Below are 14483 nucleotides of genomic sequence, written 5' to 3' on the forward strand. Positions count from 1 at the left end.
TAATATCTAACAGCATCCGGTCTTTAGGGCAAACATATTCAATTGGTCCAGAGGGATAATCGAGATTAGGATAGTGGATACCCGCTGTTGAGATGTTAACCACTTAGAAAATTGGATTAATCTAGAGATGATGAGGTGCTCAACTGTAGATATTCAAATTTTTATTTTTGAATTCAAATTATTAAATCATTGTTTTTATCATATTGTACATTGAAGAAAAAAATTTGATTCAATTTCTTCGAACTAAATAATTTTTATTTATTTGATATAAATAAATATTTATTTGATAATAGTTATTATAGTTAAATATATTTTTAGGTCAGGTTTTCTTGGTTTTTATTTAGATCTAGTTTTTATTTCTCATGTGAGGAGGTATTTTTCTCTATTATTTGAATCAATATGAGCTGCTATTGCACGTAATTCTTAGATACTTGTTTAATAATGAACACCTGCTCTATAGCATCTATTTTTAAATCCCATATGCTACACTCGTATCACGTTTTGTTGGATTTCTTTGCGTTTTTATATTTAAAATTCATTTTCAATTGAAGTTCCTTTTTCAAAAGATGATTCAATTGAAATTATTATTATCATCATAAAAATACATTCCAAGGGTCAATAATCTCAATTTAATTTCTCTCATAATCTCCTGTGTTTTTTTCTCCCATATAAAGAATTTCTAATATAAAATTCTGAAAATTGTTACGTTCCATTCTATTTTCAAAGCTTTAGAATTTCCTTTTTTTTTTTAAACAAGTGTCATATAATTTAGAAATATAAAGTAGTGGAAAATATTACCAAGGCCTTGATCTTTATAACTGAGAGTTTCCAAGTAATAAAAAAAAAAAGAAACATTATTAAGAAGAACGAATCATGTAATTTAGCGTAAAATGAGCGTGAAAACTGAAATTCTCGCTTTTATCCATTTTGTCGGGAGGAATAAATTTATTATATATATATATATAAAGAAACGGAGAAACACTGCTTTGAGAACGAATGCGAGAAAAAGAAAGGCACATATGGTTGACGGCAGGATGTCACATTATGTGGCCTATGGCCCTCCACTATCATCTCCGGCACGCACTCAAACGATTGCGGCTAATGAAAACGACCATTGCACAATAAATTATAAATTAAAACGAGCCATCAACATATATACATTCTCTGGGGCGTCGTTTGCACTGTTATAAAACAGATCATCGCGCGCAATTGCAGTTGAAAATGACTTAAACCTTTCAACAGAGATGATGGTTGCTTAACGAAACGCATCATCTGTTGTTTTTACTTATATATATATATATATATATATATATATGTACAATGTATACAGAGATGATCATAAATTATATAGTTAAATGGATATATATTTCTTTACTCAATTATTTACACTTTGTAAAAGGTCAAATTTATTAGCGAGTCATTCAAAAATTTATAAATCAATTTTTCATTACTTTTTCATTATTATCGAAGCATTTCGATTTATCTTTTTTTTATGTGTGAAATGTAAATTACAACTGTATTTAATTACTGTTGTGACATTTAAGCTTCTCTTGCCAGTTGAAAAGAAATTTAATTTAAATTGAAAAAAAAAATAGTAGAAAGTATTTCTTAAAGCATTTTTGAAAAATTATAAGAATTAGTGAAACAAAATAAAGGAAAAAAAAATTGCGGTTAGAAAAAAGTGAATTTTAATATAAATGTCAGTTTAATATTCTTGGTGCCTCAAGAGGTAATTGCATTTCTCGCTTAGATGGACTTTAGTCAGTGGTGGAAAAAAAAAAAAAAAATGGAAACTTGATCTTTGTTTCAATGGACAGATCTACTTGATTTCCATAAAAGTCATTAATGTACTTTATGTCTAGGATGGATTATTATAAATGTTTCTTATCATAGGATATTATCAAGAACTTGATTTAATTACATTCGGCGAATATCAAAAGATTAAATCTTGGTAACTACTCTCCTTTAGGTATGAGGTATTTACATAGCTCCTAATAATTTTATTAGTCTGTTATTTTGTATAACTTGATACTTGATCTATTATTTTTATTTCGTCCCAGGTAGAAAAATTAACATTACTAACGTTACTAATATTACTAACGTTACTAATGTTACTAACGTTAGTACACATAAAAAAATTAAGAAAATGTTTCTAAATTGTATTTTTGCAGAAACTTGTCGAAAATCGACCATCAGGAAGTATTTAATGTTCTTACCCGCACTTTTTATAATTTTCATTTCTATTATCACTTCCACTTTTTTATTTTCATTACCGTTTCCACATTCACTTTTTCTAATTCTCATTCGCACTTCCATTCCCACTTGCACTCTTTCTAATTCTCATTTCCACTTCCACTTTTTTATTTTTATTACGACTTTCACTTTTTCTAATTCTCATTCGCACTTCCATTTCCACTCTTTCTAATTCTCATTTCCACTTTCACTTTTTTATTTTCATTACCACTTCCACTTTTTCTAATTTTTATTCCCACTTCCCTTTTTCTCATTTTCATTCCCACTTCTACTCCCATTTTTTCCACTTCTAATTTTCATTAGCTGTTGCCATTTCGACTAAAACTCTTTCTAATTTCCATTTACACAACCATTTCCACTTTTTTTAATTACCATGGATGGAAATTAGAAAAAGTGAAAGTGATAATGAAAATTTAAAAAATTAGGAATGGAATTGGGAGTGAAAATATAAAAAAGTTGTAATGAAAATAAAAAAAGTGGAAGATGAAATGGAAATGAAAATTGGAACAAGTGGAAGTGAAAGTGTGAATGAGAATTAGAAAAAGTGGTAGTGGCAATGAATATAAAAACCTGGAAGTAGAAATAGGAATGAGAATAAAAATTAGAAAAAGTGGAAGTGGCAATGAATATAAAAAAGTGGAAGTGGAAATGGGAATGAAAATTAGAAAAAGTGGAAGTGAAGTGGGAATTAGAAAGAGTAGAAGTGAGAATGGAAGTACGAATGAGAATTAGAAAAAGAATAAGTGGAAATGAGAATGAAAATTATAAAAAGTTTAAGTGGAAGTGAAAGTGGTAATGGGAAAGTAGTGTCAAAGTTTCTGTGAAAATATATTTTAGAAACTCTTAATTTTTTTATAGGTACTAACGTTAGTAACATTAGTAATGTCAGTAACATTAGTAACATTAGTAACGTTAATTTTTTCACCTGGGCGTACTTGTTACAATCACAGAAAATGCAGGACCAATTGGTGAAAATTGTGCAGATTCTCATCTGAAGAGTTAAATAATTTTTAAAAATAAAATTTATTTGAAAATGTAGCCTTAGGTATTTATTTTCAAATCAAAATTAGATTGATTTTGTTGTTTCAAAGTTGTTAGGACTATTAAAATAGAGAAATTCATTTTTCCTTAGGAGAGGGGGAGGACAGAACATGGGAATCTTAGAGAGGATGACAAAGGCAAATGATTCACGAATCACTATATGTATGACATCCTCACGTTTTTCTCGCAGGCCATTTCTTGTTAGCCTATGAATAAGGTATCGTTTCTCTCTTATAAACGCATCCTAATGTCAAGGAACACGAAAGCACGAACAACGTGAACGTGCCTTTAGGAACACGAGAGACGATTGAAATTCATAAAGACTCGGTCTCAGTTTCCATTGTGTTCACTATTGTCCGCGCAGTTGTATAATAATGAACACTTGTTGCCCGTAAGCTGCACTGGAACTTTATCGGGTTTAAAGTACCTCGACGATCAGCGCCCTTTTTTGAAAAAAAAAAAATATATTTTTTTTCATATTCCTTATAGGCGCAAAGAATTCATGTTATTTTTGCCATAGAAAAAGAAAGAAAACAGCTTCGTCGTTTATAAGAGAAATTAATAATAATCAATCATAGTTCCTCCCTAAGTACATTGTATCTTAATTATTCAATTATCCATCAATTAGCGGTTGATAATTTGAGAGAGAAAAATTTATATGAGAGTTAATAGTTCACTTGGCGCCACACGATTGTGCGTTAGGAGAGTGCATGTCCAGCTTCTAATTGCTCGTAATTGCGGGTTACTTAACGTCAATTACGTAGCGTCTGATAGTGAGGAGATGCGACTCTCTTTAAGTGGATTATCAGCACTTTTATCATTTTATAGGTGAGTCTAACCACATCAGCCATTTGTCATGATATTATTATCGCTAATTGACTTTGGTTTATTTAAATATCATCTTGGTATACTATTTTCCAATTAGTGAGTCGAAATTATTCTTCTTATAAATCCTCTTTTGAAACCAAATTTTTTTGCAAAATTCTCAGATTTTTTTTTTTCCGAATTGAATCATTTTATAGATTTGCAAAAGAGGTTGAAACATCTGTCACGGGATTTTATATGTAAAATCGCATCTGAGCGGAACGACATTTTAAAACTTTTGCCTTAATCCATAATATGCCTTTTATAAATCGAGGAAGAGCGTGTAAACAGCGTGTATTATTATATATATGTGAGACGAGATTTTCTTGGTCGAAAAGCCGTCGCGACTTTTTTTTTTTTTCAAAACTTGAAAAGCCTTTCTCTCTTTCTCGAACAATTGAGCTATGTATATAGACAAAAAGAACCTTATGAATTGCAATGTAGTCATAATATTCGTGACTGTTGAACGAAACAAAACCAAATGTGCGCAATAGATCAAAAGGCGACAATTTGCCAGAAGCATTAACGCGGATAAATGAGGTGTAGAAACAATTGATTTTCACATAACAAATTTTTTAGAACCTTTAAAAAAATAAAGAAATTATTTTCAAAAATACAATTGTAAAAAGGAAAAAGGAACAAATTTTAAAAATCAAACTGTGGGATGGTGATTAAAATAGAAATTCCCCCTCGCGCAGTAGGAGAGTAATTTTATTTGAGAAATAACTGAAAATAGTTGCGATTAGAATTTCTTTGTGTCAGTAAACTATTTTCGTTATATACTTTTTCGAGACATATTCCCACCCCATGTATATTAAAAGAGGCAACTCGTTATATTTAGCAACAAGGGGTTGGAATTGAGGGACACATTTCCCCAATGTCTCTGATGAATCCATTCATAGTCTTTCTAGTGGAAGAATAACGCTCCATATAATATTTTAAGACGAGATGAAATGCACATGAAAAGTGTTTTGAATAATCCATGCGTGTATTTATTCTTTTCTGACAATTATTTTCACTAACGAGACAAGCAGGCAGACGGCTCACAATGTTTTTATGTATAAGTATTTATATGTCTATGTCTCTCTTTCTCTCATATGAGAGATTCTAAAACAGGAAATGCGTGCAATCCGTGCAATTAAATGCAAGATGATATCGAGTCGATATGAATGGAATGCAACATTACAAGATGCTTCACGCTCGCCTTTTAAACGAACTTGTATATAATCTTTTAATAATATTTTTACTGCTTTTCTTTAATTATCTTCATATTTCAAACTATCACTATTACTGTCGGAATTATTAATCTAAAATGACACAATCCTTATATATTTGTGTTTTGTACTTTTTCTTTGGGATAATTTTCTTTAATATTTCTCCAAAAAAATGTTATGTACCTTTTTGAGATATTTTTCAAATTGAGAAAATGATCAAATTTTTTAGAGTAGAAAAAAATATTTCTTTTTTTAGTAATTATTTTCATTGGAATTTTTTTTTTTGTCTTATAATTAGTATAAATTCTGGCAAATTTTAAGTATATGAAACTTCTTAGGGTAACGATAAATCCTAATTCTGAGTAAGAATTTCAAGAAAAACAGATGGCGTCAGTTCCACTTAATTAATCACATGGTCTATCGTCTTTGTCTGACATTGAAGGACTATTTGTACTTTAGTTTTAACTAAAATCATTTAAAAACATTTTATTAATTTTTCTATAATAATCGAAAGAGGAAGTATTTTTTGAATTAGAAATATCGAAATTATTGAAGGCAAAAAAAAAAAAAAGTGTTGAATATTTAATAAATAGAAATGAATTGAAACAATATTATTGAAACACATATTGAGTTGTTCTTTGTTGTGAGAATATTAAATTTGTCCTTGCATCAACTTATGAATATTTTATATTAATATTTATATTATTATAAAAGATTTTATTTCTTCACTATATTTTCATTGTGTATATAGGTATTAAAAATCGATTTTTTTTTAATATCATTTATATTATTATTATTGCTCTTCTTATTCAGAGATTTTTGCATTTTATCGTTTTAGTGTTTCTGACAGAAACATGCTTCGCTTGGATTGCTAATAAAAATAATTTATGCGCACAGGGCTCTTCACGCTTCATTCTTTTCATATTTTATTACACGCATGTTTCGCTTCATATTAACAATTTTAAATTGTGTATTCATTTTTTCCTTCATTTATTGAATTTTCAAGGGTATAGATCGTACGGCGTATAAAAATTTTATATTAGGCAGTGAATTGATGAAATATTTCTAATAAAAAATTGTTTTTTTCGTTATCAATTTCTATTTGGAAAATTATTTATTTATATATTTTGCCTAATAAAAAAAGGATGATATTTAAACAGATTGAAATTCTTAGTAATCGAAGTTTGTTTTTCCAATGTTTTTGTTTTTTAAAATGATTTTTCTTATTCATTGAATTTAATGATATGCAATGCATATTTAAACTAATGCTTCACTCTGTAACATTTGCAGTCCATGTTTTGAATAAAGGAAAATACCATCTGGTTTCATGTCATCTTGTACAGAAAAAAAAACTACGGCGTGACATGTGTCACGCTTTATCTAGAAATGACGCCTCTATGTTGAGAATATCGTCTCTTGGCGTTAGTTTCCAAGCTTTCAATGCCAAGGATAGTGACTGCCATTGAAAGAGGACTCTGACACAGCTAATGAAATATACATGCGTTGTGCATCAGAATTGAAATTTAAATAATTTGGTTCATCTTATTAAAGTTGATATCTCACAATTTTCGAATATTTTTTTTAGGATTATCTAATTCAATTTAATTATACTGAAAAAATTTACTCTAAATAATTAATTACTTGGCTATTCATTATTTATTTTTTATAATTATTTTGATCAAATAAATATTTATCTGTACCAAAATAATTTTTATTCGAATCAAATAAATTGAATTCGAATGAATAATTTTTGTACAAATTTAATTGATTCAAATAAAAATTATTTGGTTCAAGGAAATATTTATTTGAAAATAGTCAAGTAACGGATTATTTTATTTTTTTTAATTCATTTTTAATTAAAAAAAAAAAAAAAAAAAAATATTTGAGAGACAAGTAGTCTCGTTTCTTTGTCCAAGCTTATATTGGTACGGAATAATATTTTTTGCATGTAAATCGAGAGCAGAGGAATCATTAATCGTAAAAATTGTGCTTTATGCCCGCGTTCCATACTCAACCAGAAAGTCATAAAAATGGACTTTATCGTTTTTTTCGATCGTTTTTCTTTTAACGCCTTTTTTTTTTTTTTTTTAAAAAAAAATTATTATAGCAAAGATTAGTGGCGACGTAAGTCTTATCGAGCGATGTCAAGCGCGTTTTATTATCGTTCACCGTATAAAGTCACGGTATTTGCGATATATACTAAAAACGTGGTCCCCCAATGAAAATGCCATAGAAGATATAGTTTATATTGTAAAATATATATTATACATATAATATATAATAATGTTTTTTTTTAAATTATAAAAGCAACGGTAGACAGTACGAAGGAGTTGACTTTCTCCAAGTCAACTTTTGCTCACTTATCGTTCCTTCCTACTCTAAATATTTCTATATGTCTTTGAATTTATAACGCGTTGATCGTGCGGAGAACTCGTGGATATATATATACAGACTTAAGGCCCCTTGCACGATCTTTGTATGCAACAGAAGATGGACAGCTAGTCTTATGTATATTGAGATTTTATCTTACTCTGTGAGAACCGGCAGTCATATATATATATATATATATGAAAAAAGGACAATATTGTTATACAGAGAAATTTGTCTTTGAATGTTTTTTTTTTCATATAACTTTTGTTATACAATATTACAAAAATATTTGTTCATATTTTTAAGGTGAATGCACTTGTCCCGAAATATGAGAACAAAAACCGTTTGTGTTTAATGCAGACACGTGCGTCACATTGATGATATAGAGGCGCATGTGCCTTACATGTCCCGATAATTCTCTTTCGAGAGAGAGAGAGAGAAAAAAAGAGGGAGAGAAAGAAAGAGAGGAAGAAGGATGTGTGTGACACTCAAACGGAAATTCTGTGTCTCACGTGTTGAGAATCTCCAATTCATTTTACAAATGAAAAGAAGGAGAAAAGATTTTTTTCTCAATTGAAATACGAGTTTCAAAAAAAAAAAAAAAAATGACAAAACCCGGAAGCTTTTTTTTTTGCGAGAAAATGCAACTGATGTTCAATTAATATCACTTCCCGGGTGAGCGTTCGTGAATTTTGAAATTTGAGAGATTTACGAGAGAGCGTGAACGCGGAATATTCGCTTGATGCGTACGCCCCGTGACGATTGTGTGAGCCATTTGAGAATGCATCTTTTGCATTCGCGAGGACGTTTACTGTCCGGTTACAAAAAGACTTTCTCTGATCTACGACGAGTCGAAGTGCATGTATACATATATATATAGTATCGCCTTACAAGGAAGCATAACCGACCCTTTTTTGATACTTAAATTCAAGAATACATCTTTCAAAACCAATTGAAATATACAGTCATCACTCATACATTCTTCTTTGAAAATTTCTTTTAGTTAATAATTTATTCAGGAATTTTTTTTCTTTTAATTTCTCATTTGCAATTTTCTTCACAATTTTTCGTAATTGTTTTTATACGCGGTATGAAAAAATTTAGTAAAATGCTAGTTAGATTTGCGACTGTATGGAAAAAATGAAAACTATTTAAATTTTCTTATCTCTTTAATATCACCTTTGATATAGAAAACTAAACATAAAAAAAAATGAAAGATTAAATCGAAAATACTCACTTTGCATAAGGGAACACCAGTGTCAAGCCTATCCATGAAGTTGTCCAGGTTAATCCTTAACTCTGGATACAAGGCATTTAACCACTCGGCTAGATCCTCCTTCATTGCGACTAAGTACTCCTCGGACGACTTGAAAGGCCTGAAAGGCCTTGCTTCTAATAGCACCGACATGTTTTGATTTTTATCTGAAATTAATTTTATATATTTTACCTTTTTCCATGAGACAGTAGTTTCACACATATACATATATATATATATATACAGAAAAACAGTATAATCTTATCAATTTCAACCAATTTAATTTAAATCCTCTAACAACCTATTACAAAAAGTAACAACTTGTTCAGGCATATCTTAAATATTGTAATGGAAAATATTTACTACTTTTCTTTTGATTAATGTGCGATTAATGTCCATCCATTTGATGATAAATGGACAGCTTTTCTCTTATTAAAATATAAATATTAATTTTTCGTAATATATATATTTATAATCTTTGCGATAGTTTGTAATAATCATTGTGAATGATGGGTGAATAATATTTCTAGAGAGGTGAAGAAAATGATAAATATCATTCAATAGAAATGAAATTACTTGTTGGATATATAATATGTAATGTAGAATTTTTTTTAAAATCCTTCAGTTCTGCAATATTAACCCTTTTAGCCGGTTTATAAGACGTTGTGAAATAATGCTGGTATAAAGCTTAAGAGAGAGAGAAAGAGGGAGAATAAATCTTCGTGAGAACGATACACCCCGAAACACGATTCGTTATGGCTGTAATTTTTTTTTTTTTTTTTTGCGTAATGAAGAACGTTATATTATACGTGAAAGATAAAAAAAAATCGAAGAAGAATGATGATCATAAAGGAGAGGTCAGAAAGGGTCCTGAGCCAACACGGACGGTCGTGGATTACGAATTAGAAAGGTGACTGCAAAATGTCACCAGTTCGTGTCCTCTGAAGTTTACTCATGTCTCATTCTATCTGGATGCACCCGCGAGTGTATATTTGTATATATATATACGAGTAGTTCTATTAACAAACTTACACAATGAGGAATATTTAAGTGACTCAATCAGAGTTTTCTCTCGGCACGATGGAAAAAACTAATGTTTTAAAGCTCAACATTTGCATTCAGAAGAACGTGATTCGTGAATTAATTATAGCGTAGGTTTACATATAAATATGCATTTGAACTAATTTTTTAAAATTTACTTCACGGAGAGAAGGGCGTAGTAGATCTTACTACTATCTCAGTTAAATCTACTAAACAGTATCGTTCATTTTGGACGGACTAAACATTCAGTTAAATGAACGATACTGTTTAGTAAAAAAATTTACACGATTATCGATAGAAAAAAATTTACCGACAGAAACGAAATGTAGAAATCTGATTGGTTGTCCGCAATCTGGTTAATTGTGGACAACCAATCAGATTTGTGAATTTTTATTCTGTCGGTAAATTTTTTTGTGTGTCAGAACTATAGTAGTCCCTCTGACTACGCTGTTTAGTAGAATCTGGACTAAACGTGTTTAGTAGAATAGACTAAATCTCTTCTCTCCGTGTTCCTTTCCTTGAGTTCATGGAATTTCGAATTATGTTTGCTTTATAATTTTCATTTTGCCAAAATTTCATGTAACTGAATTTTTATACAATTTTTATTTAGCTAAATTTTTTTGTAACGAAATATTTAGCCTGATAAAATTTTGGTAAAAACTAATCATTTTTTCTCTACAAAAAGAAAAGATTCTTTTTTTTCTCTATTATAGTGGAATTCTAATCAACTGTTTTCTCACAACTTATTCTACGTCTAATAATCCATTTCTTAGATTAGAATTTATGATTTATGAACAAATGCATTTCACGTTACGCTGCATCCCGTGTGTAATATAGTCATCAGCTGTGGTAATATTTATGGATTATAATAACCGTTAGAAAATTTTTTCAAGAAAAAAAAAAAAGAATTTTTATGACTGATAAATAAATTTTAATCCTGAAAGTAATCCGTGCGCAAGGATTTTCAGTGATGGAGTAAATTCTTTTTTTTTTTTGAATTATCACCCCAGGGGCAAAATATTATTGCGCATAACTTATATGGAGAATAAAAAAAAAATAATAAATAAGGAAACTTCCAAGTGAATTTTGTCATTTGACATAAGAGCAAAGTTTTCTTATAATATAGACTCTCCTTTCATGTTCAGTTGTTTTGCTACAAGCAAATAACGACAGCGCCTAGTAATTAAATTACCTGTAATCTCAGTTGTTACATCTATACGAAGATACATTAAACTCATTACATCAAAGACAACGTGCTCGTATCGTGTTATACCATGCGTCGCAGTTACTTGGGTGAGAGTTGCCCTCATCTGCGGAGAACTTTATATATATATGTATAGAAAAGACACGCGAGAATTTCACGGGATTTGAAAAGCAACGGATAATAGCGCGCATAAGCATCGAGTTTTCTGCATGTGGCGGTTATGGTAATGATCCCAAGAGGCCTCAGGCAAATTACAAATAGGGAGAAAACTTGATGAGGACCGATGGAACATGAGATAGATGAGGTTGAAATCGGCACAGGGCCGTAGATATATATATATATTTCTTTTGTTTAATTTATTTTTCCGAAATGTCCATTTTGAAATTTTAATTTTTGCTAAATCTTCACTATTCGATAAAATCTGTTTCCTATTAGGAAATAAATTTTCTAATTATTTATTTCCAAGTATCTTGATTCGATACTCCCTGAAAAGTAATCGCATATCATTAATATTAGGTAATTTGACAATTATTAAGTTTTACTAAAATTAATATCGCACTTAACTGGTTTAATAGCGTTGAATAATTTGCGATATTTAATTGATATACCAGCGCGTGAAAATGGTTGTTTTGGCATATATATATATATATTTGAGAGGCGTGAAAAATCATATCGTATATATATAATTTATGGATTACAGTGGCATTTGTAGTGATATTTATATATATAAATGTGATTTTGAATTGAGGAGAGAAAAGGCATACGGTTGTCAGCAACGCTAATTCGACGTGGGACAAAATGTAATACGTGTAATCCGCTGTTTACGAGTCAGCCGTGTCTAATTTTCAATACTCGCTATTGAATTATGCATATATGTATATATACTCTAAGGAAAAGCGTTGGCAGCTTTTGCATTGCCATTCCCTGTTCGCGAAGATAACTCTATTTCTCTCAGGTATACACCCTATGTTGGTACCGTTACACATATACATATAAAATACACTTACGTAAACTATGTGCACAGGTTTTCTGTAAGTTACATGCAAGCCAGACTACTTACATACAGGGTGTTCTACGCATTTCAATGTTAAGATATCATCTAACAATTTCTATGAACAATTTTCTACTATTTTTTTTTTTTTTATCACTTTGTGGAGTAACCTCACCAATTTAAATGATAGTATGATAATGATATACTGATATTCCAAAAAACTGGTTTTTTAAGTAAAAAATAGAATGATAGAAAAAATATTTTTTAATAATAATTTTTTTGACGATAAAAATAAAAATTATTTTTTTTTTTTACAGACGATGTAGTGCGATATTTGACAAGCCGTTACATTAGAGAATCTAAAGTTCCATCAGTGGTGAGTAAATTTTATTTGCAATTTATTTTTATGAAACAAATTTGTTCCTGCGCAAAGAATGTTAAAAGAGATAGGAATTTTTTTTTTTAATCACATTTCGGAGTAAATTAAATTGAATTAATTTATAATATTAATTTAATTTTTTAATTAACTTATTTATTATTAATTAGAATTAAAATTTATTATTAAAATTAAAAACATTGAAAATTTCAAAATAAGTTAATTATTCAACGTTTCTGGAAATATAGTTGATCTTTTAATTTAATTTTGGAAACGAGTTACACCTAGAAAATTAAAATTTGCATTTCGAATGATATAGTTTCTTGTTGTAAAAAAAAAAGTAAAAATTTGTCCTCGAATTGCACAGCGGGTCCAATCAAGGCAACTCTCAATATATATATATATAATCGTGATTGCAACTCTCTTGAAGTCCATTAATCTATTTTATGTCACTGGTTAATCAATATTCATGTTCAACATATTATATACATATACATTTTTCTCCACTAAAATTGACTCGAATGTTAATTTCCTGTAACATTTTATAAATTTATAAAGTGATTTTAAGTAAATTTATTTTTAGCGCAGTTATGAATTTATTTTAATTTTATAAAATCTAGAATTCATTCTAAAATTTTGTTTTTGAAAACTATTTATGAATAGAACACCCTATGTGGAAGTAGAAATATATATTTGTTTGTACCTTTGCCTTTAATATATATATAGTACGCCCACCTCTTCACTTTCTGACTTCTGCGCCTTTCTCTGCATTTCCTCAATTCTCTGTATATATATGAGTAACGCGATAACAAATGTTGAGCACGTGTTTTAATTATACTATAGAAAAATGTGAATCACACAAACGATAAAAATACTCGAAATTACAGATTTGTTTACACTAGAGGTATTAAGGATTTAATTATTTGCTTTGACCCTTTTTCTAATAATCGCAATAGAAGATAAATGCACGAAACGGCAAAACAATTACTTATGTCAAGAATCCGTTTTCATAACCGTATTTTATCTTCTCTTAGAAAACAATAAAATATCAGTCAATGTACTTTTGTATCAAATAGTCGACTTTCCACATTATCTGCGTTAAAAATACTCTCTAAATCTGAATCAGTCATATTTTACTTATTAGCAGTAGAAATCTACTAATTTCCATAGCGAGAATTGAGTAACTGACAATTAGTAGAAATTTACTGATTCAATTAGTAAAATATCAATTACTGATTGAATCAGTAATATAAATATATGGCGGCGGCCACAAAATCTACCCAAGAAGCACGTAATATATCCTCAATATCAAGGTAATATTACACGTGAGATTCGTAATATAACGCTGTAATATTACAGTAATCTTACAGTGATCTTAAAATGTCCGCATCAAGGTAATATTACCGGGAATATTACTGCAATATTAACGGTAATATTACAGTAATATTACAGTAATATTAACGGTAATATTACAGTAATATTACAGACTGATTTGAGTTATTTATAAAGCATAAAAAACGTAAATATATTATAAGTCAATTTGGCTTGTTGGTAAAACTCTGGACTCGTGTGCTTTGAGTTCGGGGTTCGATTCCCTGGATGGGTAGATTTTTTTCGTAAAGAAATGTTCCCATAATATTACTGTAATATTCTCTTGTAATATTACCTTAATATTACGGTATAATATTACTGTAATATTACCTTAATATTAGCGCGTAATATTACAGTAACATTACCGGTAATATTACCTTGAGGCGGACATTTTAAGATCACTGTAAGATTACTGTAATATTACAACGTTATATTACGAATCTTACATGTAATATTACCTTGATATTGAGGTTATATTACGTGCTTCTTGGGTACTGATTTAA

The 14483-nt window shown here is 29.4% G+C and overlaps 1 protein-coding gene and 1 long non-coding RNA gene across 5 annotated transcripts in view; one reads left to right on the plus strand and one right to left on the minus strand.

The window, feature by feature from the left end:
- Window positions 1–14483, plus strand: part of LOC127290610 (uncharacterized) — an 87472-nt gene that overhangs the window by 50684 nt on the left and 22305 nt on the right. For both annotated transcript variants that reach the window (XR_007844396.1, XR_007844397.1), the window contains exon 7: window positions 12551–12609. This is a non-coding gene — a long non-coding RNA (uncharacterized LOC127290610). The remainder of the gene's footprint in view (window positions 1–12550; window positions 12610–14483) is intronic.
- Window positions 1–14483, minus strand: part of LOC127290609 (GAS2-like protein pickled eggs) — a 50873-nt gene that overhangs the window by 28975 nt on the left and 7415 nt on the right. For all 3 annotated transcript variants that reach the window (XM_051319305.1, XM_051319304.1, XM_051319303.1), the window contains exon 2: window positions 8980–9164. In XM_051319305.1, the coding sequence (XP_051175262.1) occupies window positions 8980–9150 (171 nt within the window). In that variant the 5' untranslated portion in view covers window positions 9151–9164. The remainder of the gene's footprint in view (window positions 1–8979; window positions 9165–14483) is intronic.

Source organism: Leptopilina boulardi, unplaced genomic scaffold (assembly GCF_019393585.1).
Source record: "Leptopilina boulardi isolate dan_hultmark-lab unplaced genomic scaffold, ZJU_Lbou_2.1 LbouV2_72, whole genome shotgun sequence".
Classification (NCBI taxonomy): domain Eukaryota; kingdom Metazoa; phylum Arthropoda; class Insecta; order Hymenoptera; family Figitidae; genus Leptopilina; species Leptopilina boulardi.